The sequence below is a fragment of the Haemaphysalis longicornis genome, unplaced genomic scaffold, assembly GCF_048455015.1.
Source record: "Haemaphysalis longicornis isolate Haplotype H1 unplaced genomic scaffold, Haemaphysalis longicornis Haplotype H1 scaffold_1, whole genome shotgun sequence".
Classification (NCBI taxonomy): domain Eukaryota; kingdom Metazoa; phylum Arthropoda; class Arachnida; order Ixodida; family Ixodidae; genus Haemaphysalis; species Haemaphysalis longicornis.
In genome coordinates this window covers 476100629-476126801 of record NW_027526203.1, presented here as the reverse complement: position 1 = coordinate 476126801, position 26173 = coordinate 476100629, and the positions used below count along the sequence as shown (strand labels likewise).

Below are 26173 nucleotides of genomic sequence, written 5' to 3'. Positions count from 1 at the left end.
GTACAACTTAGTTCTCAAGATTCCAGATAACAAATGTACTTCCTTAATAAATTTAAAGACAACATGCTTATGCAATCACTTCAGGCCTGTGATGCCTGAATTAGGTACGCTTCGTAGATTTCATGCTTGCGCTGCTCTTTACAGGTTCTTGCAACCCGCGTGTCTTGGAACCTGGGCGAGCACTGTGGTCGTGACAATGGATAGCAAGATTGCTGCCTGTGCCGGATTTCAGCGTCTGCATGCTCTCATAGTCGAGTACAGCGTGTTGTTGGGCTAGTTGGTACTGCATTCTAAGAGTAGAAAAACTCCGCGTCAAAGACAGGGCAATAAGGATGGGACCTGTCCCATCCTCATTGTCTTGTCTTCGACGCGCAGTTCTCATGCTCTCATAGTCGATAATAAGCCCATGACAACCAGTCATACCCTATATGCGCAAGTTTTCCACATGTTTAATAAGGCAGTGGGACATGCTGGAGTTGGAGTGGTGTTTTCAGTGCCAGACAAACTGAGTGGTCTTTGCAGAGTGAACACTGATGAACTGAGGGGCGCCTTATGTGTGAACAGCCACGCGAAACCTTATGTAGACTGTCGGTGTTGTGTTGTATATGAAATCCCGCTTTTGTGTGGAAAAGCCTATATTGGTCAGCCTAGGAAATGTTAGAACGATCTACTATGATAGCATGCAAACACACTCAAAACCCAGTACAGGCAGCAATCTTGGTACACGTTGTCACAACAATGGGCGCTCGCCCAGGTTCCAGGTTCTTGCCCAGGTTGCAAGAGCCTATAAAGGGCAGCACACGCGTGAAATCTATGAGGTGTACCTAATTCACAAGGCAGGAAATGATTGTGTAAACATGGCATCTGTAAATTTACTAAGAAAATCCATTACCTGAAATCTTGAAAACCAAGCTGTACTGCCCGTGATAGCCCTTCACATCTTTCCACGCATTTGATAGTTATGCTGTATCTGCCATGCTGTGTTCATTGCACGTACAGTTCCTGTTTTTGTGTTTTGCCTGTTGTATTTACCTTGCCTATCACGGTTCCTTCTCCTCCTTCGGTGTATTTTGCAGGCCATGGAATAAACCACCACTTGCTAGTCAGCGCCTTGTGCTGTCGTTTCTCGTCCAGTCTATTAGTTCTGTTTTCAATTTACGATCAAGCCTGGAACTGGCTTGGCAAGTGGCAGTGTAGCCTTCTTACCAACCTGCTGTTAGGTTAGGGATAAATACAGCAACACTAATCTATCGAATCGCGAAGGGGGGGGCAAGTGACTGTCTGCAACACCACTTTGAAAAGGAGACATACAGTTACCGCACACAAACAACACCCTCTCTGGCTCAGCAGAAACACGAGAGGATGAAGGGGTGACGTGCAGAACAGTGGCATCCTTTGCTGTATGCGCACCTCACTCTCAAAGGCCCCCTGCCCACTAAACCACATATTTTGCCCGACACGTAAACCCATTGCTGTTTTTGGTCACCTTGCAGGATTGGACATCTGCCACCACCATCGTTTTTGGGCGACTCAAAACGGGGAGCAAGGCACTGGCCGGAAAAACTTCAGGGGAGGGGGGAAAGCATGGTCAAACCCCGCCCCCCTCTCTCTCTGGCTTTCAAGGAAGCACGGACACCTCAGTTTCATGGCAAATTTCACTTTGATGATTTTTCAGCCCTACCAGCAATGCAGTGCAATTTTATTACTGAACCATTTTGTCTACACAAACTAAAACTAGCATAAAGAATAAAAAAGGATGGAGGAATATTAAAACAACTGAACACTCCAGCTTGTTCAGATACTGAGAAACAGGGCCAGACATTCTGGCAATTTTTGAAAATGTCTCAACTTAAAAAAATTCTATCTGAAAACCAAAAGTGAGTATGTCAGCTCATTTGAAAGTATGCAGTCTCTATAGGAAAAAAAACCCTGTCGCAACAGCTGCAATAGTTGGTATTCTACAACTAGTTGCAAATTTCATGAGATTCGCCCAACGCACCTGTGACGAGAGTTCATTTTTCCCCTGAAAACTAACTTCAAATATGGTTTCCCCAGTGCACAAGGAGCTATATGTCAAATTTTTGGCAAAATTCAAGACCAGACATGCCCGCTGTCCCATCTCCCGTGCCTCTGGCATTGACTGGTCCACCTCTTGCCCACCCTCGGACTGAAGAGGGGCGACGACACGGGTAAGCAGTCAAATTTATTGTTGCCGCAAGTGACGGACGCTGGCCACCAGCACCAAGCACTCGGGAATTCCTGCCCAGCAAGGCATCCCTCCAGGGCAGGAACTCCCGAGGGACCTGCTGGTGCTATGGCACAACGGCGCTTGAGCAATGCCGAACACGCTGGCTGGCACCGGAAGCAGAGACTGCGCGTTAAAAAGATGCACAAAGCGTGCCCTCGTGGGGCTCCTTTATTGGACAGCGTGAATGGGGATGGGTGAAGAGAAGGTGCGCTACTTGTTGGAGCGCCTCGTGGGCTCGGACGCCGTGGGTGGGGGCGGTGGTCCCCTGCGGTCGAGATCTTCCACGTACGCCATCAGGAGCTTGCGCCGCTCGTCAGGAATGCAGCCCAGAACCAAGTACCGCTTGTCTTTCTGTAACGACAATCTTTGGCTATGCTGGGGAGCAGAATCGATGCGAGTGCCATCTCACAGCACTGCAGCAGTGCTGCACCCTGAACACGCACACTACTGTGACATCATTGGCCAAGCTTATTTTGCAGCTATTTCCAGAGCAGCAAAACGAGATTTTGGAGCAGTAGGAAAATTGTGTAGAACCTTAAATTGGGCTTCAGCAGTACAACACAGCCCACAAGAACCTTTCTGAAGCAGTAACAATCTGGTTGCATTTGCCAATTTACATGCACCTCAGACATCTAACAAATCTGGGTACCAATTTTTTGGTGTGCACCATGCAGTCAGGCCTCACACCTGCAAATCTATATATCATGTCTGCGAAATCTGAGTGCATACTTGGGAGCAGAGGTTGGCAGACTGGCTCACAACTCCACACATACAGCCTCGTTTGAGCTCCTGCGAGACTAATGTGGCATCACAAATTTGAGCCCGAGAAAGCTCGAGCCCACGTGAGACTGGGCAAGCTTGACCCTGCATGATGCAATGCTGAGCCCAATGAGGTGGAATCCGTGTAGATCAGAGCCCAAGTGAATTTCACCCACTAAATCTGAGCCACAACGGTTGCGAGGCAAGAATTTGCAGATTAGAGTCGAAGGAAACCAATCAGAGCAGTCCAGCCCTGGAGCCATTGACTTGTCGATTTCAAGTGAAGGCACAAGAGCAACAGATTATTTAATGATCCTGAGTGCCGTTGTGAGTGAAGGCACACTTTGCTTAACGCTAACAAGTCGGCCAAAGTATTGAAATTGAGTGATGTTGTAAAGTGAATCTTTGAAAGTGAAACAACCAAAGGCTACATTGCTATGTCCTGTAAGCATGAACGAGGTGCTGATTTTTTTAAGCCATCCATTTCAGGTTCCTACGTGATACTTTAATGTTAGGACTGCAGCCATGATATTTAGCCATGATGTACATTCATTTCTTACTAGTTGGCTGTGTTCCACAACTGTTCGGCTGGGACTCATTTTGCAACTGTGCCTGCAAATATTTCATCGCTGTCACCAGTGAAGCCTCACATGTCGCGGCATGTACAGTCGCCAGCAAAAGTTTGCGGGATGTGCGGCTCGTGGCCGAGCGGCGCAAAACTGCATTGCTGCGCCATCTGCAGCCAGCGAGCGCCGGGTCGAGGCTCAAGGAACTGGCGGGCTAGGCGCGCTTTGCGCATGCCTGTCCTTTATTTGTTACCGGGCATCTGTGTTCACTCGCTTGCCCGTGACATGCTCTCGATATTCGCGGCAGCCGTGGTGGCGCCGCGTGACCATCGCTGTCGTTCTGCTATCACTGGTGCTACAAAATACGCAGCCCGCGGCCGCCGTTTGCGCGGCGCGCAGCATTCAATAAATCTCATCTTCCAAGTGATGTAATGGTCTATGACTAAATTTATTTTACAGGAGCTAATAAAGGCTACCTGTTGGAAACTGCGTACCTCGATGTGGTGCTTAGAAAAAAGTCGCGTCGCCAAATTTAATCTTGCGGCAAAGCAAACTTTCTGGGGAAGATCTAGCTCTCAATGTAATGTAGGTCTCATGTAAACATCATACTGAAATTGGCCGGGAGGACGACCGTTAGCATTACGCCGAATCACATTTACTTGCCATAATTAGTTTTTAGGGAAGCCGTAAACGATGCTGCATTCAATACATGACAGACTAAGGAGGACGTACAGTTACAGAAAATGGCTGCAACTCTTGTTTTGTTGGAACTACCTCAAAGAAAATTTTGTGATAATTAGCCCCTGAGACGAATACAACGGCAATTGTGGGTCAGCTGAGAGTTTATCGGTGCTTAGGTTAAAAATAAAATAAAAGTATTTCCTATTCAACCACCACTGCCTCTTGAAAGATAAGGCCGTGTTCAGACTGTCCGCAACTGTCGTAACTAACTTTAAAGAATGACGTCATTTCATGTCTCAATCCACCGAACAGCGTGACATGCCGTCTTTTTACGTCCATGAATCATGATATGGCTTTTGCGTCGATAGTCTGAACATAGCCTAAGATTTATTCAACGTTGTGCGCCGCGCAAATGGCAGCCGTGTATTTTGTAGCACCAGTGATAGCACAACGACGGCGATGGTCACGTGGCGCCACCGCGGCAGCGGCAAATATCGAAAGCATGTCACGGGCAAGCGAGCGATCAGAGATGCCCAGTAACAAAGAAAGGACAGGCATGCGCAAAGCGCGCCTAACACGCCAGTTCCTTGAGCCTCAACCTGGCGCTTGCTGGCTGCAGATGGCTCAGCAATGCAGTTTTGAGCCGCTCCGCCACGCGCTGCACATCCCGCAAACTTTTGCTGGCGACTGTACACTGAAACCCCGTTATATGATGGATATAACGAAGCAAATGAAATTGCGTAAACTTGACACATAACCAGGATCGCAATGCTCCAGGGTTCGTACAGGCTTCAGAAGCAAAAATTCAAGGGTTTTCAAGGACCCGAAAACACATTTTCAAGGACCCCATCTAATGTTTTATCTGGGAGTATAACTTTTTCAACACAATGCAAAAGTTTTTTATTGCACAATACCTAAGCACATCAGTGCACATTTAGGTACCGTATTTTCCAATGTATAAGTCGCGGTTTTTTTCTGAAATTTTCGTTAGTGCGTCTTATCCACCGGTGCGACTTATGTGTGGAATAAATTCGGATCGCGGCAGCTGTGCCTCGCCAGCGCACATTGAGACACAGCTCTATGGTCTAAATGAATCCGAAGCCCACCGCTACAGCATTTCTCATAGCCCATTGTCGCCTCGGGACGTTAAACCAAAGAATTTGCAGCTTTTTCTAGTCAAAAACAATGACGATGGCCTGCGACAACCGCGCGCCACTTTCTGCCATGCGCAGTAACTACAGTTCAGAATAAATTCAAAGTAACATCAAACTGGGTTGCAAAAACAAAATGCAGCTTATAAATTATTACAGAGTTACACTGAAGGAGGTAAACGTGCTGCTAATTTTTAAAATGACAGCTTGCTGATAAGTTTCGATTTTCCGGCCGCTTCCGTTCGCGTCACTTCCGTCCGCCATGACACCTTTATTGCGCTGATTTACGACAGCGCGCAAGAGACGCGCAACGTTTGGAGAGGTGGCCAAATGGGTCTCCGACTCTTGGGACTCCATTTCTACAAAAACAGTTGTAGCCAGGTTGATAAAGGCCAAAGCAATCCGGTCCGCGAGTGGTGACGATGTTGGCGAAGAAGACATCAGCGAGTCGGAGGGCGACAGCGATGCGCCAGCGGAACACCCACTTGAAGTTGCTGAATTGTTTATTCGTTAGCGAGTTGGAGGAAGAAGACTTCGATGGTTTTGCCTAAATGCCATCTGTAAGTACATGCCATCTGTGTGCATCAATAAACCATTTTTGAGAAGTTCTGTCTAGACTTTGGACGGTATATGCACGTGTCTAGCCATCCCTACCGGGGGATGAGTTCATAGGTGGCGGCTGCCGCAACCATGTACTTTCGCCGCACTTTCTAACGATATGATTCGCTATGAGTTTACCTAATTAACAAGTGCGTCTTGTATACCGGCGCGTCTTATACACCGGTGACTCATTTTGAGGGGATTGCGACTTATACAAAGGTGCGACTTATAGACCGGAAAATATGATAGATAGGCGCCAACAGGTTGGTGAATGCTCTCCCAGCATTATCTTTTATATCATGGTTGGTATTTACAGGTTATTATTTTTTTCTTCGTGTTTTGCTCAGGCTGTTTGATTTCATAACTTAGTTAATGTTGCCTGCATTGTCAGCAAAAGTATCAGCTAAAATTACATCAGCAAGTGTTGCTGCAAGGCAGGACGAACTATGTACACGTCCACCATTTGCACGTAAAAGCAAACGCAGTAGGAGCGTATAAGGCATAGCAAACATGCAATGAGCGAGCGTCCATAGACTAGATGGAAGATGCAAGATAGAGAACAGAAGCCGGCTTTCACTGGTTTGTATCGTGACATGGATTGGATTGAGAAGTGCCTGCTCCCAATGTTTTCTCGCAATGATGAAAATTCACCAAACTTGTAATTCCTGCCATACCCTGAAACTTGATTGTTACAATGTTTCCTTACATTTAGGACCTAAAATCCATGCCAAAGACTAAATTCTTGTGAAAAGACAGGGCCATTGATTCTGACCAAAAAAATCAAGGGTTTTCAAGGACGATTAAAAAATTCCAGGACTTTCCAGGCCTTGAAAGTGACACTTCTAAATTCAAGGGTTTTCAAGAACCTGTGCAAACCATGTGATCCCACAAATCCCGCTGCCGTCCATTAGAATGATTGCCCGTACATTTTGTGCAGCTTCATTTTTTTTGCACCAGCTCAACTGATGCCCTTTTGTTCCTCCACGCGCACACATTTTAAATGGCAGCATGTGATAAACGATATTGCTTGACAATATTGCCTCCTCTCTAGCACACATAAAAACATACCTCGAGGATTTTTTGGATGTCCAACAAGTGCTGCTCCGATTCCTCAATTTGCTTCTTGGACCTGCACAACAGAAGGCAGTGTCAGTGGAAAGCCACGCAGACAGCCCCTTGTGGGCAGTAAAAGCACAAGTACGAACTTGTAAGTGATGGTTTTGGTTTCCTTTAGCAGCTCACGGAAGTCCGACTTGGCAGCAGCCATTTTGTCCTTGAGGTACTCCTTGAACTCTTTCTCGCACTTGCGCTCGCTGGATGAAAACTTGCTGTACCTGGGGTCTTCGCGGATTATCTTCTTCACCTCCTTCCAGGTGGAGCTGAGCGTGATGGCGGTGGTCTCGTCGAGCAGGTCGCGGTACTTGTCCTTCTTCTTGCGCTGCAGCTGCTCCAGGTGCTCAGTGAAGAGCTTCTCACGCTCCTCCCGCTCCAGGGGCTCCACCAGGTCCCAGCGGTGGTCCTTGCGCAGCGTCCGCTTGGCCTCACGCCACGACGCGTCCGGGTTGCGCACCTGCACGCAGCAGCACCACTTCTTCACCACCCCAGGCTGCCCATCGGCCTCGGCAGCTGGCCAGTGCGCTACTGAAGGGCACTAACGCTTTTCCTGACAGGGCCCTCCTGGAATGCTTAACGAATTTTTAGATCGGCCATCATCCTTGTGTGCTGCCAAAAGGAATGCTGGCAATGAGCTGCGCGGACACATACTTTCAGCAAGGTGTCCAGCAAATGGCCTAATTCAATTTCCCTGACTTTTCCATGTTTTCCATGACCACTTTATACGAAATTCCCTGACCTATACAACAGGCGCCATTCGGTGGAAATGGACCTTGAAGCATATAAAAAGCGTAGAGAAAACACATTCTATCATAGGAAAAACATTTGTTGCAAGTGCCCTAACTCTCAAAATGCACTTTGATTAACTTCAGTTTGTTTGCTCAGTTTGAGGTTTGCTTGCCTTCAGTTACGGCTTCAGAGAGTTCATTTCATCTTGTGGGATAGAAGCTTCAAGTTTCACTTCAGCGAGCACCTTTTGCTTTTTTTCTTGACTGTCCTGGGTCGACATGCAACGTGAACCACATGGTGCGTTTTTGCACGCGTCAGCGTTGCGCGTGCGATTTTTTGACGCAAGGTCGATGATTCGCGCGCGCAGCAGCTTCTGCCTTGTTCAGAAAATGACGCGCGTCATGCGCGGCAGTGGGAGGAACCTGACGACTTGCGCCAATGGGGAGCCGCGCGCCTCATGGCGGCAGTTTTGAAGCTCTCGAGACAGCCGGCTGGCTCCACAGAGATGTTTAGGCTTACCATCCCGGCAGGTATTGCATGGGCGCTTTCACTAGCGGAGCGGATGATGTTTTATAGTACCGTTTTCGCCCACATTATAAGCTCCTTTACCTCACAAGCAACTTCGTGCGTGTCTTGTGCGGCATTTTTGAGAGCGCTTAGAAGCGGTCGCTCGAGCTCCCGTCACCACTTCGCGGTCGAAGCCACCGCCATGTTGCCGCCACCGGCAGCACCGCACGCAGTGTGCGGGTGGTTCCGCGGCAGCGTCAGCACGCCTGTGACGTGCGCGGCGAGTTTTCGCGATCAGAAAACGCCCCATACTGTTCATGCTAAACCATGTCATGTTCTTTTTTGATTATGTAATTCTGGCTCCTAGTCATAAGACAGAAGTTCTTTCAAGATTAGCTCCCAAAAAGCGCTGCCTTTTAAAATTCGCTGGAAAAAAAAAAAAGTGCGTTGTGCGTGCGATTTGGGCACGACCTACATCGTCCCTCTGCGCAAGTGCACCCAGCAACCTAAGCTGCGAGCTGCGTGAACCGCACGGAGAGTTTCTGCACGAGATTTGTGTGTGGTATTTTCACGGCTGCACAAGCAAGTGCATTTGTGCCTTGAGTAGCATTTTAACGCTTAGAAGCGGTCGTTGGAGCAGAGCTACCGCACTACTCCGCGGCCGGTGCTGCCGCCATGTTGCCGGCGCCTGCCGCTCGGGACGCACCGTGCGTGTGGTTTCCGTGGCAGCGTCAGCGCACCTCAAGCGCGCACAGCGCGTTTTCGCTTGCAAAAAAAAAAAAAAAAAAAAAAAATTTATGCGGTTAACACTTTAGTCGCGCGCGAACGTGTTGCGTTCGGTAACTTCTTGGGGGCCTCCAACACTGGTTTACCCTATTCTAAAACTGTGCGGGCAGGCCCCGAAGTGGTTTTCCCTGACTGGTACTACTTGATTGAAAAATTCCCTGACAATTTCCTGACTTTTCCTGGTGGCTCAAAATTCCCTGACTTTTCCCTGTTTTCCCGGTCGCTAGACACCCTGTTCAGCTGTACGACAGATGAACAGAGATACAGCCGAACCCGACTATATCGAACCCGTTTACATCAAATTATCCTGTATATTGAAGTATTTCTGGTCCTGGTATAGTATTTGCAATGAGAATAAACGGGGTGTTACGGCGATAATTGCAACACTTTAATTTTTTTTCCTGAGTGAACCGCTGCTCGGTTCGCACTCAAAACTTCACATGAAGGTCGCATATTGTGGTCATCGCATTTTGTGAAAATGTGAAAGCAGGTTTGCTGATCATCTGCTACCTCATTTGGTTCTTTCGTACCGTGGAAGGAGCCAAATGAGGTAGCAGAAAATCAGGAAATGTGAATGCAGATGAGGAAATAAATCCAACGTTTATTGGCAACGATGAACTGTGAGAATATTCTATTATGATTGGTATCAGTTGTTATGCAATTATTTGTGATCATCGAAAACTAGGGACGAAGAGATTTTCTGATCGTTTGCTACCCCATTTGGCTCCTTCCTGCCACGAAAGGAGCATGAATCCCCATCGTCCGTTTCGCTCTGCATACTAAGATCGGCTTGCACTGGCTCGTGTGTCGAAATTGGCCGCCATTTTCCCATAGGCGAAAAGCGTTTATATTCAGAATAAACAGGTAAGTACCGCCGTTGATCCTGGTGTCAAAGAAAATAGACCACAAAATGCGACCTTTGTGTGAAGTTTGAGCGCGAACTGAGCAGAGGTCCGCTCAGGAAAATTTTTTGAAGTGTTCCAATTATCGTCATAACACCCTGCATAGCAAAAATTTTACATATATCGAACAAAAATACCATCGACTTCTGATATATGGAACGTTCAATGGTGCAGAAGTGCCCCCCCCCCCCCCCCTCCCAAGTTGGCTTTCCCTCATGGCAAAGGAGAAATTCTGCCGGCACACCCCTAAAAGTAGTTTAGCCCGGCCGCTCGTGGGCAGCAGGCAGCCCTTTCCCCTCCTTCCCCTCGCTCTGCCACCATGCCATGTCGGGCAATGTTACTAGGGCGAGCCATCGCCACCCCCCTGCAAGAAAATGATCCCAGCCCGCCCACCATGCATTTTTTTTGTTCGTTGTGTTTACATCGTTTGTGCTTTGTAGGCTCTCTTCCGAAGTGTAGCTGTGGTGACTAGTGCTAGTGTCACTAAATACAGTGGAACCCTGATAATACGACTTTCAAGGGACCATGCGAAAGGGACCACGCGAATGATCGGGGTACGGGTAAATGCCGGCCTAGTAGACGGTCTCACGCGATAGGCGAGCTAAGAACTTATTTACATTACAGTCAAACCCGACTGCATCGAACCTGTCTACATCGGATTATGCTTCATATCGAACTATTTCTGGACACAGTACATTTACAATGAGAATATATAGCAAAAACTACGCTTATAGCAAACAAAAATACCAGCGACAACCGATATATCGAATGAGAAATGCCACAGAAGTGCCCCCCCAAGTTGGCTTTCCCTTGGGGCAGACGTGAAATTCCACAGGAGAACCCCCCAAAGTAGCTTAGCCCGGCCGCTCTTTCCCCTCCCTCACCTCGCTCTCCCTATCGCGACTGCGCCATCACGCCGTGTAGTGCAAGCTGCAAGCCTTGCAAAAAATTATCCCGGTCCGCCTGTCATGCCTTCTTTTTCAATCGTTCTGTTTCCGTCGTTCTTGCTTTGTGGGCTTTTTCAGAAGTGTAGCTGTGGTGGCTACAGCTAGTGCCACTGAATAAAGCCTCATTTAGTGGCTCTAGCTAGCGTGAAGACGCCACACATTTGCCTCTCGCCGTGAAGCTGGCAATTGTAAATCGGACGAACTTGGTGACAAGTTGGACATCCCCATCAGGCACAAGATTCCCGGAACACCTTATCGCAGTAGGTTCTGGGCAGATGTTACTAAAGAAACCGCCCGAAATTGCTTCAAATCTGCCAGCTTGTGCGTGCCGGTGATGACTGAAAATCATGACGCGTGCAACAAAGCCACCGCCGGTGTTGCCTAAGTGTGGAGTGGGCAGTCGGAATTTTCAGACACCGTAGCTCGATCAAAGGTCGGCTATTTTCTGTGTGTGGATGATGGTGTCATGACCATGGGAGAGTTTGGAAGACCACATTGCCGACATCGGAGGGCAAGTGAAAGCGGGCGCAGTGAGCAAAGCAATGACGATCCTTTGCCCACACACCGAAGTGATTGGTGCACTCGCACTAGTCCGGCGCTTCTTTGTAAATGTGAAATGTTGTTGTGGCCTCAACTTCTCCGACCCTTTAGGCAATGTGGACAAGTGCATACTGTCTCGGGCCACAAGGTTGTGCAAGCAGAAAATACGAAAGGCAGTTTCACCAATAAAGTGTTTTTAAAAATGCCATGGGATTTTATGAAGTCCAGTTCCTTAGCTTGCTTATATCGAATTATACCCTATATCGAGCTGATAGGCGTTTTTTTTTTGCGAGTTTGATATAACCGGGATTGGCTACATTTTAAAACTTGTCCCCAGTAAAACAATAGCAAAATGCAGTTTTTCCTATTCCTTTATGAGGTTTTTGAATCACGCATTCAAACGAATGAAGATGTTTGTAAATGTACAGTAGTGTTAGTTTAGACTACATGGCACCACCTTCCATAGCTCAGAAAGATTAGTGCCACATTAAAATTATTTCGGCCAATTAATTTAAAAATTTCGTTTACCCCACCATATAAAACGCTGGCTTACTAATGAGCTAGAGGACATGCACTCCACAAAAAGCGGTTGGCTGTCCTTTCAAAGTTATTAGAAAGAAAAACAGCTAGACGATCATTCAAGTGTTTTTTTTTTTCTTTTCTTTCCCATAAGCCAGGTTAGGGCTGCCCAACATAGGCCACCTACAAGGTTTTATGCAACCCGTGGCCAGCATTCAAGGGGAAAAAGTAGGCGACACTCGTCCTGTGATGACGTGAATGGCTAGCGAAGCCGTGCTTAATCAAACAAGGGACCGTTACAACCCGTTTCGCAGTAAACCTTTATCTCAGCATTGTCAGGCCATTATGATACCCACAAGCCCCTCGCGATGCCAGCTTGTTTCTCACTGTGAGTGATGACGAAAGTGGAGTGAACCAGAAGATTAGAATGGATCACATGCCCCACAGAGCCCACGTATTAAAAATGGGGTTGAACACCGTTTGGGGGCAGTGTGAGCATTACAGCTCCGTGGCAAGGCACACTGGATACAATACTCACCACACTTCACATACAAGAAGACTTGGGTTCAATTCCCAATAAGGATAAGTGGCCTTTTTTTTTCTTTATATTTAGGTATAGTACTTCTGCACGCTTGCGTTGTTTTTGTGGCAGGCTTTGTTTTCTAGATGTCTTCTCTGACAACTAGGCATGTGCGAATATTCGATTTTTTCGAATATTCGATCGAATAGTACATTATTCGATATTCGCTTCGATCCGAATTTCGATATTCGAAAAATTCGAAGTATTCGAGACTTACGAATAGTCGCCGCCCGATTATTCCGACTCGATGGGGATCGCGTGAAAGTCCGAAAAAATAGATTAGGTACCTTTATTCCGCATTGCAGCAAAAGGCCGGTAAGCGCGTCGATATCCAGCAAAAAGCCTGTATTTCACGGGGTGTCATGCTATCGTTAAACGACATCAAAAGTACGATCAGTGCTCCCACTGATTCCGCATCGGACAACCGCGGCGCAGACAGCTCATCGTCTTCGGAGTCTGCGTTCGGCGCGTAAAGAATTTGACGGACGATGTGGTCATCAAAGACAATTCTTGCGCGGCGAAAGCAGTTCCGGATCGTGTCCGACGACACCTCTTTCCAGGTTTCCGACGGGATGACGATGGCCGAGAGCACGTCCACGGCGTACTTTCTTCACGTTGCTTGTTACATAGTCGGAGACTGTTTGCCATGGAAACGGAGAACTTCCTAGTAAACCCGTACTGAGGTCGGTCGCTTTCTACGAGACGAATGAGAGCGGCTTTCATTGCCGTTGCCTGACCAGTGGTCTGACACTTTCGCCGTTGGCCCACCGGCGGAGACTGCGATGCGGAATCAGTGTCACTTCGCGCTGGTTGACGATTGTTCGTTGGTTGGCAATGTTCGGCGACGAAGATTTGTCACGGCACTAGAAGCCCAGGAAGCATGGCACTAGTCGAAAGTCGTGTGTCTTGCGGGTCTTGCGTAAGCCCATCGGATTAACAAACGGAAGTGGCTTGCTGCCGGATTGACTAGGCTGAACGAGGCCAAGCCGTAGCCAGTGCGTTCTCTGTCGCGTAACAACAGCCGCATCGACATCGGCGTAAAAAAGAACAAAGAAAGACAACATAATCTGACCTCCAACCGTCTCCAATGCACCCGAAGCAGTTCCAGAGAATCGTGCGTTGAAGCTCAAAGCTTTGAAGTGTGACTGAAACTGCTCTTTCTCGGAGCTCTGCGTTCGTGCGTATGGCAGACGGGTCATCGACGGCCGGGAACGATGAAAGTGAAGCCGGTGTTCATCGAAATCCGATATGGAACTACTACTTGAAAGTGCCACCCGGAAATGAAGCTCGGTGCCTCAAATGCAAGGCAGTGCTGAAAACTCCAACAGGCACAACCACGACCCTCGCAACACACCTGAAAAGGCACCCCGATTCGTACAAGGCATTCGAAGGTGAGCGTCAAGCACGCGGGAGCGCCGTCAAGCAGAAGAACGGGAGTAAACCGAGTCATCAGCCGTCAGTAGCCGACAGTTTCAAGCCCAAATTGAAACCGACTGCACCCAAAGCCAAACAAATGACGGCAATGATAGCGAACTTCATTGTGAAAGGAATGCATCCGTACAGCATCGTAGAAGAGGACGGTTTCGTTGAAATGATGAAGCTTGCCATGCCCGACTACACCGTGCCATCGCGGACGACCTTTTCGCGGGCTATCATCCCAGATATGTACGAGTCAAAACAAAACGAACTGAGGAAGAGTCTGCGAGACATTTTCAGTTGCGGAGCAGAATGCTATTCCATCACGACGGATGGCTGGTCATCGCGCTCGAACGATAGCTACGTCTCTGCGACTTGCCACGTGATGGACAAAGAATTTGAACAGCACGTGCACGTTTTAGCTTGCACGAACATGACGGTCTCCCACACGGCTGAAAACCTGGAGCAGTTCATCAAAAGTGTTATTGAGAACTGGGAACTACCAGCACCAGGCACCGTGCCAATTTACGTCGTCACGGACAACGCAAGAAATTTCACCTCTGCATTCGCACAGTCACCCTGGACTGGCGTGCAGTGCTTCGGACACACACTCCAGCTTTGCATCAGTGATGCTAAAAAAGAAGTGGCAGGCTTCTCGCAGCTGTGTGCGAAAGCCAGAGTCATTGTGGCTCGCTACAAAAGGAGTACAAAGGCCCGTGGCCGTCTCATGGACATCCAAAAGAACATGAATCTTGAGCCACTTGAAGTTGTGCAGGACGTTCCAACACGCTGGAACAGCGAACACTCTATGATGAAGAGGCTTGTGAAGCTTCGCGTGCCTGTCAGCGTAGAGATGTCAGAATGTGACACAGTGGAGCCTCTCAGCTCAAGTGAGTGGAGGCTCATGACTGCAGCAGTCCAGGTGTTGCAGCCCCTGGAGCAAGCCACAGCTGAGCTGTCAGGAGACTGCTACCCGACCCTCTCCCAAGTGATTCCCTTATTAGAGTGCACAAAGGTTGTTCTCGGTCGACACTCTACCGATGAAGCTGGATCAGTTGCCTCAAGCCTCATACGAAGCATCAAGACACGCTTTCCAGATGGGAAGATGTGTCGCCTTCTAGCCTTGGCAATGTTAGTGGACCCCAGGTACAAGGACGGGTGCTACACTGGAGAAGCAGAAAAAAAATGGGCACACACACTCCTCACAAAGGCTGCAGAGGAGAGCGCATCAGTGGACGAGCCCAGTGACGAAGCCGCCGGAACCAGCAGAGGCCTAGGAGAGTCTTCGGGAGACACCCTGTGGGATGTCTTTTCCACTTTTCGTGCTGACACGCTCCAAAAGCCAGGCCATGAATACGCTACCGAGTGTACCGAGTACCTGAAGACCCCTCTCATCGCACGCACAGAAGACCCCTTGGCATGGTGGAGGTGCCGCGGAAAACATCTGTACCCATCCCTGGTCTCTGTTGCCCGGAGATACCTCTCGATTCCTGCAACCCAGACCAGGAGTGAAAGGCTCTTTTCAAGTGCAGGAAGCATTGTGAGCTGCAAGAGGGAGCTTCTCCTCCCTGACCACGTGCAGCAGCTCGTGTTCCTGCATGAAAACCGTCACTGAACTTTCTTTTGTACTGAATAAATTTGCTAGTAATTTTTCTCGCAACTATTCGAATTATTCGATTCGAAAATATTCGAAGCAAGTTACTATTCGCTTCGAATTCGCTTCGAACTTAAAAATCACTATTCGCACATGCCTACTGACAACCCAAGTGGAAACCGTTATAAAGGGATACCAGCGGCAGCTAGCCCATTTTCTCACTATGCGACTGGGGTGTACGGGCATGTTGACAGCCCCTTTTTCACTGCAAAATCAGCACATTAGAAATGAGCACAAAAACACTGATTGGTGTTGATGACAGGGCACAGCAGCAGCTTCAGTATGAAGATCCTTAACCATATTGTGCTCTTGGTGCAGTTTTCCACTTGGCCTGCCTTTTGTTTGAGTGCCGGCACCACCGGAAAGCTATTTTCCGTAACTGACAAACCGAGCACAGCAGCCAAAGACAGCTGCACAGATTTCTGAGCATCACCCTTTGGGAGCCACCTATAAGTTCGCCACCCAAGAGCATGGCCCCCACCGGGCGCAGCAGCAGCTTCGCCTAACCATTTTCTGTTCCTTGTGCCCTTGAGAGAACATTTTAGAAAACGTATCCGCCTCATGGTGACTGCTGTCCGTTGGTGCTGCCGTGCCCGACTTGGCATTCGGATGTGCACTGTTTCTGAGAAAATGGTTGTTGCTAGATGGTGACCAAGAGAACGATTCCAAACCTGAGCTCACTAGAATGTTTCAGCTGCTGAAAAGAATTTCCACACACATTAAGGAAAGTGAGGAGGAGGGTCCAGTGGACATGGACAACAAAATGAACACTCGGGTGCAAAAAAACTCGATCCCTGCTAAAAGCATACTTTTGCCGCAAACAGCCCAATCGGAACGCTTGGTGAAAGAACAACACTGCCACTACTGCTGCTGCTGGGATGGCAGACAAGTGGCCCTCACCAGGTCTGTGAGCAGGGCGTTGAAGTGCTGCACCGCCTCATCGTGCTTGTGCTGCTCGCGCTCCTTGTCCCGCTCGCGCAGGTGTGTGGACAGCGTGCGCTGCACCTCCTTCTCGCGCTCGCGCAGGCTGGCCTCAATGCGCTCCTGCTTCTCCCGCTCCCGGGCGCTCTCCTCCTCCCCCTCGTGGCCATGCTGCTGCAAGGCAACAGGGGCGGCACTCACCACTGCGCTCGCCCACGGGGACAGAGGCAGTGGTGTGTTTGCGCAGGCCACTGCAGAGAGCAGCTGCTCCATGCGAAGCACTCTGGGGCCACCGCTTAGGAGGGAAGCAAACACTAGGAGACGGCATCTATCATGGCCCCTTTAGCCTGTGCTCAACAACAAATGATGCCTTGTTGGCTTGCAAGTAAATCACTAGAGTCGCTCACTAAGCACCATGCAGGTTCATCAATTGTGCGCCCAATGACAAGCAAGGAACCCACGAGGCCCTCGTAAAAGTAATGCCCCTCATTAAAAAAAAATGCAGTGCTTCTGCAGCCCCGTTCTTGTGAAACAAAACTTCCCACCCACAGTTTCACTCCCATTGAAGAAGGAAAAAAAGGTTGGTAACCCTGGCCATCCAGCACAGAGCCCTGCACGGGCTGCAATTTCTAGGCCCGGCCCGACCAGAGCCCGACAAAACATCGAAATAAAAGCACGAGCCCGGCCCAAGCCCAGCAAATTTTTACAATATGAGCCCAAGCCCAGCCTAAGCCCAGCCCGAGGCGGACAGAATTTCCTAAAATAAGCCCGCGTCAGACACTCTAAATGTGAACCCGAAAAAGTTTGGTCTCTTTAACCTAAAATTACGCATGCAGCGGGTATATTGAATTTAAATTCCTTCTAAACTTAAACTGTGCACAGTAAACATACGCACTATTTTTTCAAAAGTTTTTGAACTCAAGGCACACCAAGGATCATTCAAATGATGTTTAGAAAGATGAATAACCTGTTTATGCATTTCTTGAACAGATATTGCGCCTTCCGTTGTTTCATTCAATTTGCTTCACAAAGGAACCTCCTTACTAGGTGTTTTTGACGCTAGCACACTCTGCCGAGAGCTAGTTTAACTTGTCATTTTTTCCATTTTGCTAAGGTTTGTCACCCGGCACCTATCCAAGTACAGCCAAGTTCTTCCCATGCTCAGAAGGTTGTCTACGCAAAAAGTCGCGTTTATTAGCAAAAATGTAAAAAAAGTGTAAGAAAGACCCAAGGGTATGTTAGCTTATCTTTGGTGGCATGGTCTGCACAAAATGCAAGTTAGGTCACGCTTGTTCTTTTTAGGTTTAAAATCAGATGAAAAGATGTACTCTGCAACCGGAGCACCTCGTTTTTTGACCCATTCTCTCCCACAATGCTGACAGAAACCATATGTTTTCTTTTATTGACTCGAAAATGTTATAAATACAATACGCCTTTTTTTACTTTTTAACGGCGCTGTAATGACCGCACTTTCATTTTTTTTGTTTTCATTTAGCCTAAAAGATCAATGAGCCACCTTTTTGTTATCAACAATTTACAATTTGCGGCAGATGACTCGGGATTTCGGGTCAGCCTGGGCCCATGCAGTGCACTAGTCTAGCTCTCACAAAGCAGCCCCCGCCTCGTTGGTCGGCCATTCTGCCACCCTTGCAAGGCCCGCAAGGTGGCCCAACTCACCGTGCTTGCCAGCTTGGCCACATACTCCTTGAACCACTCCTCGCGCTGGGAGCTGCTGTCCACTGCCCGGTACCGAGCATCTTCAGCCATGCTCTTCTTGACATCGCTCCAGCGCGAGTGCTTGTCCAAGTTTTTCTGCTCTTGAAGCAGTTCCAGAAAATCTTTCTTCATCTAGGATGGGGAACAGAGAAGAGGAGAGGAGAGACGGGTCAGGTACCCCGGCCAGGAGCGTCGGGCACCGCTGCTGCTGGGACGCCCCCTGTGGGGCCCCCACACAACACGCCGGTACGCAGCGCACGGGTGCGGCACCGGGCGTGCAATGCAACTGGCTTCGCACGTATCTGGCCACTGGCATTTGTACAAGCACCGTCGGAAAGCACAGGCGCAGAAACGCTGCTCCGTGTCGGCCAAAACTGATGCAGCTTCAAAGAGCCCAAACTGACGTAAACAGCTGGGCAAGCTATCTTAATGCCACCCACTAATGGGCTCCATGCCTACGTACTTCTTTACGAACCAATTTCCCTTTGCTCTTGGATTTGATCGCACCAGTGCAACAAATGGGTAGAAAAACTGTCAGCAGGCGGCATAAAAGAGTGCCTGACCTGGTTTCGGCCGGCTGCTTACATTCCTCTACACAGGCTGGCCAACAACAACAAGAGGGCAGCCCGACTGCTCCTGGCAGGCTGACAGCACACAGGAATGTTACCCAGTGCCCATTCGGGGAGACGCGGGGCGTAACCCTCAAGCTACTACTGCGCAGCACTTAGAACAAAAATAGTCAAGCTCAATTTCCACGAGGCTAACATTTACGGCCCTACCCCCTTGCCAACAAATGTCCCCCATGTGGCAATACACCACCTCATTGTGGAACTCCACTTTAAAAAAAAAAAAAAAATGTCAACACAGAAAATCTTGTCTTCAAGCAAAAATATCCTTTTCAATGCAACAAATTCAATCCATATCAGCATAGCAGCAGCATGTTGGCACTTCTATTTGAATATCGACTGCTGGACCAAAAGCTTGTTCGCAGTACACTTGCACTAGAAAGTGACAGAAGAGCCAGATGAGGAAACTAGGCAGCGACCACACACTCTTGTGTTAGCAATTAAAAACTAGCCTCTGTGGAGAGATTCTAGGCACGACCAGAGCCCGGTGCAGAGGACGAATTCGGGGCTGCACAGGATTAATGTGCAAGCTACAAAGGCAAAAAAAAAGGAAACTCTCCAATCGTACGCTTCGAGAAAACGGCTAGTTATCAGATGTAGTTATGTAGATGTGGACTCGTCAACTACAGAATGAATGCCTGCACACCAAATAGGTAGGCACTCCCCGAGAAATAAAATTCAGAACATCTCAGCCCCTCATATAAGTACAGGTGCAACAAGTAGAAAAGGCAGAAAAGGAAAATGAAACTCTTTACGCACTGCTTTCTGGCTTTGGACGAGATGTGTGGAACAACTCCTAGAAACAATTCGATGTTTACAGGGAACCCTATACACGACACTATAGCACGAGAAAACCTTTGGAAAGACAATCAGCACACTGCCGACCAATCTACCCTAATAAAAATCTAACTGATGGAGAAGAAACCCTCCACAAACATTCAGCCAGTAAAGACTTGCAAATTAGTGTACTTACACAGCAGGCAATTCCCACCAGTATGCACAGTGCCCAAAATTAGAGACAAAATTATGTTTCATTTCAAAGCATGGTACTTATCAAAGTTCTAAAAATGAATCTTCATCACACTTTTATGAAAGAAACACAGTTTTATACAAAAATATACTAGAGTAGAGAAATCAGCCTCTTGTGTCTAGGTTGACCTCACTTGGACCAGCATGGCAGTGTGAGAAGTTCCATTATTTCTTGGCTTTGGTTGGGAACGCGCTCAAAATATTTGCGTAGCTGGAAAAAAAAGATACTAATGACCTTTAAACTTGTTTGATCAATATAAACGTATTGTTCAAAACAGCTTGCCTGCAAAATATTTCGAAATGCTACACACAAAAAGTATTTACTTGCTTTGTTTCAAATACCGCCAAAAACTGATGGTTTTCTGCCGCCCCTGCCCTGCTTGCGTTGATTCGACACCCTTAATACCCTACTACTGCACTACCCCCCATACCACCAGAAATCCCTCCTTGGGCCACTTTCACTAATTTACGGGTTCAGTTTTTGCCCCGCAACGTGAAGTCTGATCGACACCTTGCTCGTCATGCACTGCGCATTCAGGCCCTCTCCAAGCGACTTCGTTTTCTACTCTCCCACGGTTCCACCGTTTACCTTCCTCATGCCAGCAGCATCCCCTCAAACTCAACAGGCACGGCTTCATTTCTCCAGCTCCCTTCTTTAGACACTGCCACGGTTTCTTTCCTTTCCCCACCTGATTCGACCTCCCTAGAAGAATACGCTATTGCCCTTGCAATTGAGCACGCTACTCTCACTGTCCCTACCAGCAAGCCAGTATACATCTTCCCCGACTGTCAATCAGCCCTCCATAATTTCGCTCACCATGATTTCGCTCACCATACACCACTCACACCACTCACTTGGTCACTTCGATGCTTCGAATCCTCGGCCACGTTTCTCACTGGTTTGCATTCCTGGACACGCTGGCATGTGCCAAAACGCCCTAGCAACTGCGCTAACCCGAGTACCTTTCCCGGATCCACCCATGTCCTGGCAAACTTTGCACCACCCGCCGACAGTTCACACTCAGCACCGCACTTCCCGCCGTTATCAATTACACGCCCAGCACTTATCACGCACCCTCTACCCCCCCCCGTTCCCGTCTAACTCGTGAGACTGTGTGCCGCATTCGGCAGGCTCAAGCCCCTTCACTGCCTTCCCATCACATTCTTCACCGCACCTGTCGGCGACCTGGCCATCCTCCCTGTCCAACCTGTTCTTCCCACCCATCCAGCCCTCACACCCCACCCTCTCGCCAAATCCCTCAACTCCGCCACTCCCTGGGAGCTCTGGCTATCTCACCCGCCAACAGTGAACATCCAGGCTGCCCAGGAAGCTCTCTGTGAACATGTGCACCGGATCCGCACCAACATGCTCCAGCACTGTGTGCACCCGGCTGAATTGAAGATTGCATTTAGGACCTGGACCTAAGTCCTGTGGGCAATAAAGTTTGTCCTCTCTCTTCCCCTCTCACCCCTTATCCTGGTGAATGCAACAGAGGCCTGCTTTCTTTCCACACCCCTCAAGTGAGATGGTATTCTTAAAGAAATGAAGCCAAGCTGGCTCACAACACGACTGTGCCTCTGCCGGCTGTGAGAAGGTGAAATACTAAACTAAGACCTTGTTCCCTTGCACCAACTTAATTGAGGAGAGAGGTTTTAACTTGAAATGTCACATATTAAATGATGGCACCCCTGAACTACAGAAAGCACTTCTTCGCTGGAGTACCTGGCCTCCATGGCAGTTTTACGAATGAATAAATCCTGGCAGAGCAAACCCCGACAAGCCGTTAACGGGGGCACATTTCCTCTCGAACAGTGCACCTGTCTGTAGATACTGACACAACAACGGAGCCGCAACTGATGGCCCACCACTGTGCCCCACTCCTGGCAAAACATGCCCATCGTCACAACCTATGTGTTACTGGCCTACAACCTTAACACATGCAGTGCATTTCTACACATACTTCAAAAGGATTATCATTAGGCATATGGCCTCTCTGGCTTTTTGAAGGAAATGAATATTTCCAAGGACATAATAAAGAATGCGGCCAGTTGTGTTAATCAAGGCCAAGTCAGATGCCTGGCCGACAAATTTGAAAATGGGCATCTTAGACAAAAGCCACAGATCTGAATCCAAAAACTGAAAAGACAAAAAAAAAGAAAGAAAACAAACAGAAACCCACAGTGAGTTGTGAGAATTGAGCCTGGAACTCATGGGTGGCACTTGGACGACTTACCGACTGAGCCCGACATATGCAAGTACTGCATTTATTGACAGTAGATAGAATTCACGAAAAAAAAAAAAAATGCCTTTAGAAAACGTTAACTAGCACTGGTGGGAATGCCATCAAAAGCGGTGATTAGGTGCTTTGCTGTTGGGACACGCATGAGCATCTACCCAGCTCTGATAAGGGAACAATTCAGCCGGTAGCATTTCGGCTGGCGTACCCGCAAATTTTCCCGCCATTTTTTCGCGGGGCTACCTTGGTTTCCAGACCAGGACTTCCCACTGTTGATTAGCTCGCATCATACATTCGCGGGTACTACAAACGTATTGGGGCCCGTAAAGGCCACGGATCTGTCAGCCCGCTCTGGTTACAAACACTTGCGCGCTCGCGCCGCGAACTCGAGCTAGAGCCCGGGTTCGTTTTTTTTTTTCGCTTCGTTCCCACGGGAGGCACTACAAACGTATTGGGGCCCGTAAAGACCGGGGATCTATCAGTCCGCTCTGGTTGCAAACCCCTGCGCGCTCGCGCCGTGGCTCGGGGCCGGGTGAACCCGCAAATTTTCCCGCCATTTTTTCGCGGGGCTACCATGGTTGCCACACCAGGACTCGCCAGGTTGCCACACCATACGTTCGTAGTACCTCCCGTGGGAACGAAGCGAAAAAAAAAAAAAAAAAAAAACGAACCCGGGCTCGAGCCTGAGTTCGCGGCGCGAGCGCGCAAGTCGTTGTAACCAGAGCGGGCTGACAGATCCGTGGCCTTTACGGGCCCCAATACGTTTGTAGTACCCGCGAATGTATGATGCGAGCTAATCAACAGTGGGAAGTCCTGGTCTGGAAACCAAGGTAGCCCCGCGAAAAAAATGGCGGGAAAATTTGCGGGTACGCCAGCCGAAATGCTACCCAACAAAGTGCGACGTATAGAGCGAAAACGAACGAATTTTGAATAAATCAAAAAGCAACATTATGCTTATTTGAGCTAACTATTGCTAAATTGTTTGGATACTACTACTAAATAAAACAAATCCTCAAAAATCGCATTAAAATCAAACGAGTTTTTTCTGATGTGCCCATACTATGATGCATTTATTTGTGCCCTGAACACTACCATAAAAATGCTGCCAACACCAAGTAAGCGTTCAGCATAACAGCTGTCATCAATACTTGGTGCACCTGGGGCAGAAGAAATGCATCTACGAAACTCCTCGTTTTGTCGCACAAACATCATTTTTCAAGGCATTTTTCAATATCAATTTTCATTTCATGCAGTTTCAATTTTCATTTCATTTCAATATAATTTTTCAATGGTGTAATCCAATTGTGAAATCTGAACATGATCCACTGTCAATTTGTGCACGTCCTGTATGGGGCTGTACATGAGAAAAAATGCTTCCCATTTGGATCTTAACAAATGAAGCAATGTGGCCTTCCATTGCTTACCACAGTAATTTTTCCAGTTTTTAGTAGTTGAATATCAAAAAGGACTAATTTCAGAGACTCTTTTCTCACCAACAAATATTAGGATGCCAATTTCATCTACCACAACTTTCATACACGTTGCCGGCTTTCAACTAAATTTAAAAAAAAGAGAGTTTCAGTATTATCACGCAAAAAAAAAAAAAAATTGCACTCACTTGTCATTAACCACATGAAGGGGAACTTTACGATCATAATTTTTTAACCATTAAAATGTGAACAATACTTATATTTTAAGTTCAAATTGTTGGCAAGGCATATTACAAGCTGTAGAAGAACCAAGGTATTCTTTATTGTTTTTTTTGTCAGAAATCGCACTAGTTATTCTTTATATTAATGATGTTAACATTCCCGAGACTCCTAAAATAGTGTTATACGCTGATGACACAAATGTTTTTTCCTCCTCAAAAGATTTAGCAGTTCTTGTACGTGATGTTAATATCTACCTCCAAAATTTATCGCAATGGTTAACGCTTTTGTGACTGCGCCTATTCCCATTGATAGTATGTTATCGATGAATACAAATTCAAATTTTGGAGCTCTTTGAGTGCTTCTGGACAGCTAACATCACCCAAAGGGTAAAAGAAAGTATTTCATCAGTTCTGCTTTTGAGCTTCTTTTCTCCGCCGCGACGGGTATTTTTAAAAGTCCTTCGCAGTCGGGCGCACATAGTTTCGATTGAAGCGTCGATGCCGCTTGCTGCACGGGAACGGCAAATTTTGACAGATTCTGATTAATCTGAGCTGTAATCTCTGGATGGTTGTGCAGCACAGACACGTCAGATGACTTCGATTCAACAGACTTCGGTATGGACGGCAAAAGTGCATCAAACTGCCCCGGAACGCCAGCAGGTATCCACCGGTAAGTTTCGCTTTATCCTTGGGTCGTTCTATCGCTGCCGCACATTGATGTAAACATATCCAGCCTGTTCTAAAGGTCACAGCTCTTATCTGCAGGGTGTCGACATCGTTCGGGCGGGACCACTTGGCGCCGGCTGCACAGTGGAGCCAACCTTTGTTTCACAGCGTCTAGAAACTGCTTTGCACGGTGGCATGATAGGCACTAGTGCTTATATTTTTGTATGTATGTAAATAAATTTTGTGCTTACAGAGCTCATACTTGCAACATTTTTCTATAAGGGCCTTATATTCAAAGACTACGTTTCAATTTTTTTTGTTTACCCTGTGCAAAGTACATTGATGTTTTCATCATTTTTTTGTTGCTTTTTTGATAATGTTTGTAATAAATCGGTTGTTTAAAATTAATACTGTTGAAAAACCCTGTCCTTCCTCTATCATTTCATACCTTACACTTTAGCATCAGTCATTTTCTGTGGCAGGAAGTGTTAAAGGGACCCTGCAGCACTTACCATAGACTACTGGGGCTGTATTTTAGGGTAAAGTCCATTGTCCCAGCAATCTCCTTCACAAGAATAATGAATATCCATTCACTATCACTGAAACTAAGAGTGATGAGAAATCGCACATAATTGTTCCCTCTCAACTCGACCACAGACAACGCAACGAAAGCTGCGTGCTCTCTCCTGGAGGGGGAAGGGGGTCGCGGCATCTTCTCCGGCGGCCTTCGATATATGACAGGCCGGGGAGTTATTTCCTTTTCTCCGAAAAGTGGAGGGGTCTATTTCCGGTTTGGTGCCACAAAAAAACAGGCATGGCTGCCTGCTCGCAAGCGCGCGCTCAGGCTGGTAGGGCGTTTTTGAAGCAATAAATGTTTGTTGTCGAGTTGACTGGTTGAAAGGGGAGTATTGAGTTCGTCACTCAAACTCCACGCACACTAAACCACAAGAGAAATGCCAAAACTGTGCGTACAGGTTCAGGCATAGAAGAGGTTGGTATACAGCGCCGACGACAACGGATCGTCACAGGAAATGCGAGAAATAAGCCGTGAAGCTGACCAGTGACAGACAATAGGACAGCCATGGCCTCGAAGTCGTTTAGGCTATGCCAGGGGTGCATAATGACAAAAATTGGAGAGCGCAGTTGGTTTTTCGGCATCTTTCACAGCGATTTGCGCACTCACCGCTTCACGCGCACGTGTAATATTTGGCTCAGGTATTCCTGGCAGTGTAATCCAAACGTCGCGCAGGTTTACCTGCACTGCTCAAAGAGTGTTGCAGGGTCCCTTTAAGTGTTAATCAGCTCCTTTTAAACACACAAAAAGCTAAAACGAAGTATATTATTTTTTCTGGCATAAACAAACCGGTCCAACCTCTTAAGGGGGGACGTGGCTTTCAAAATCAACTTTTTTATTTCTTCGTGGATTTTGATGAAAATTGGCACAGCAACTGGAAATGCTTCTGTGATAACACCAGAAAAATTTGAAGTTAATATTTTGATAACTTTTTTATGTATGAAATTTTCTTTCTGTTCCGCTTGTACCGAGCTTGAGCGGCTTATAAAACACGATAGAAAACTTGTTCGAAGTGCTTTGCATTCCCAAATGAATGGACGAGGTCGTGACAGTTT

At 47.7% G+C, this 26173-nt stretch overlaps 1 protein-coding gene across 2 annotated transcripts in view; it reads right to left on the bottom strand.

Moving 5' to 3' along the window:
• Nucleotides 1-2378: 2378 nt before the first annotated feature.
• LOC144156288 (transcription elongation regulator 1) overlaps nt 2379-26173 on the bottom strand; it is a 119519-nt gene continuing 95724 nt past the window's right edge. The window contains exons 14-18 of one of the 2 annotated variants that reach the window (XM_077688239.1): nt 18297-18467; nt 16599-16793; nt 7211-7575; nt 7074-7134; nt 2379-2599 (exon numbers count right to left, since the gene is read on the bottom strand). In XM_077688239.1, the coding sequence (XP_077544365.1) occupies nt 2459-2599; nt 7074-7134; nt 7211-7575; nt 16599-16793; nt 18297-18467 (933 nt within the window). In that variant the 3' untranslated portion in view covers nt 2379-2458. The remainder of the gene's footprint in view (nt 2600-7073; nt 7135-7210; nt 7576-16598; nt 16794-18296; nt 18468-26173) is intronic. The other variant, XM_077688240.1, reaches the window with a different exon arrangement.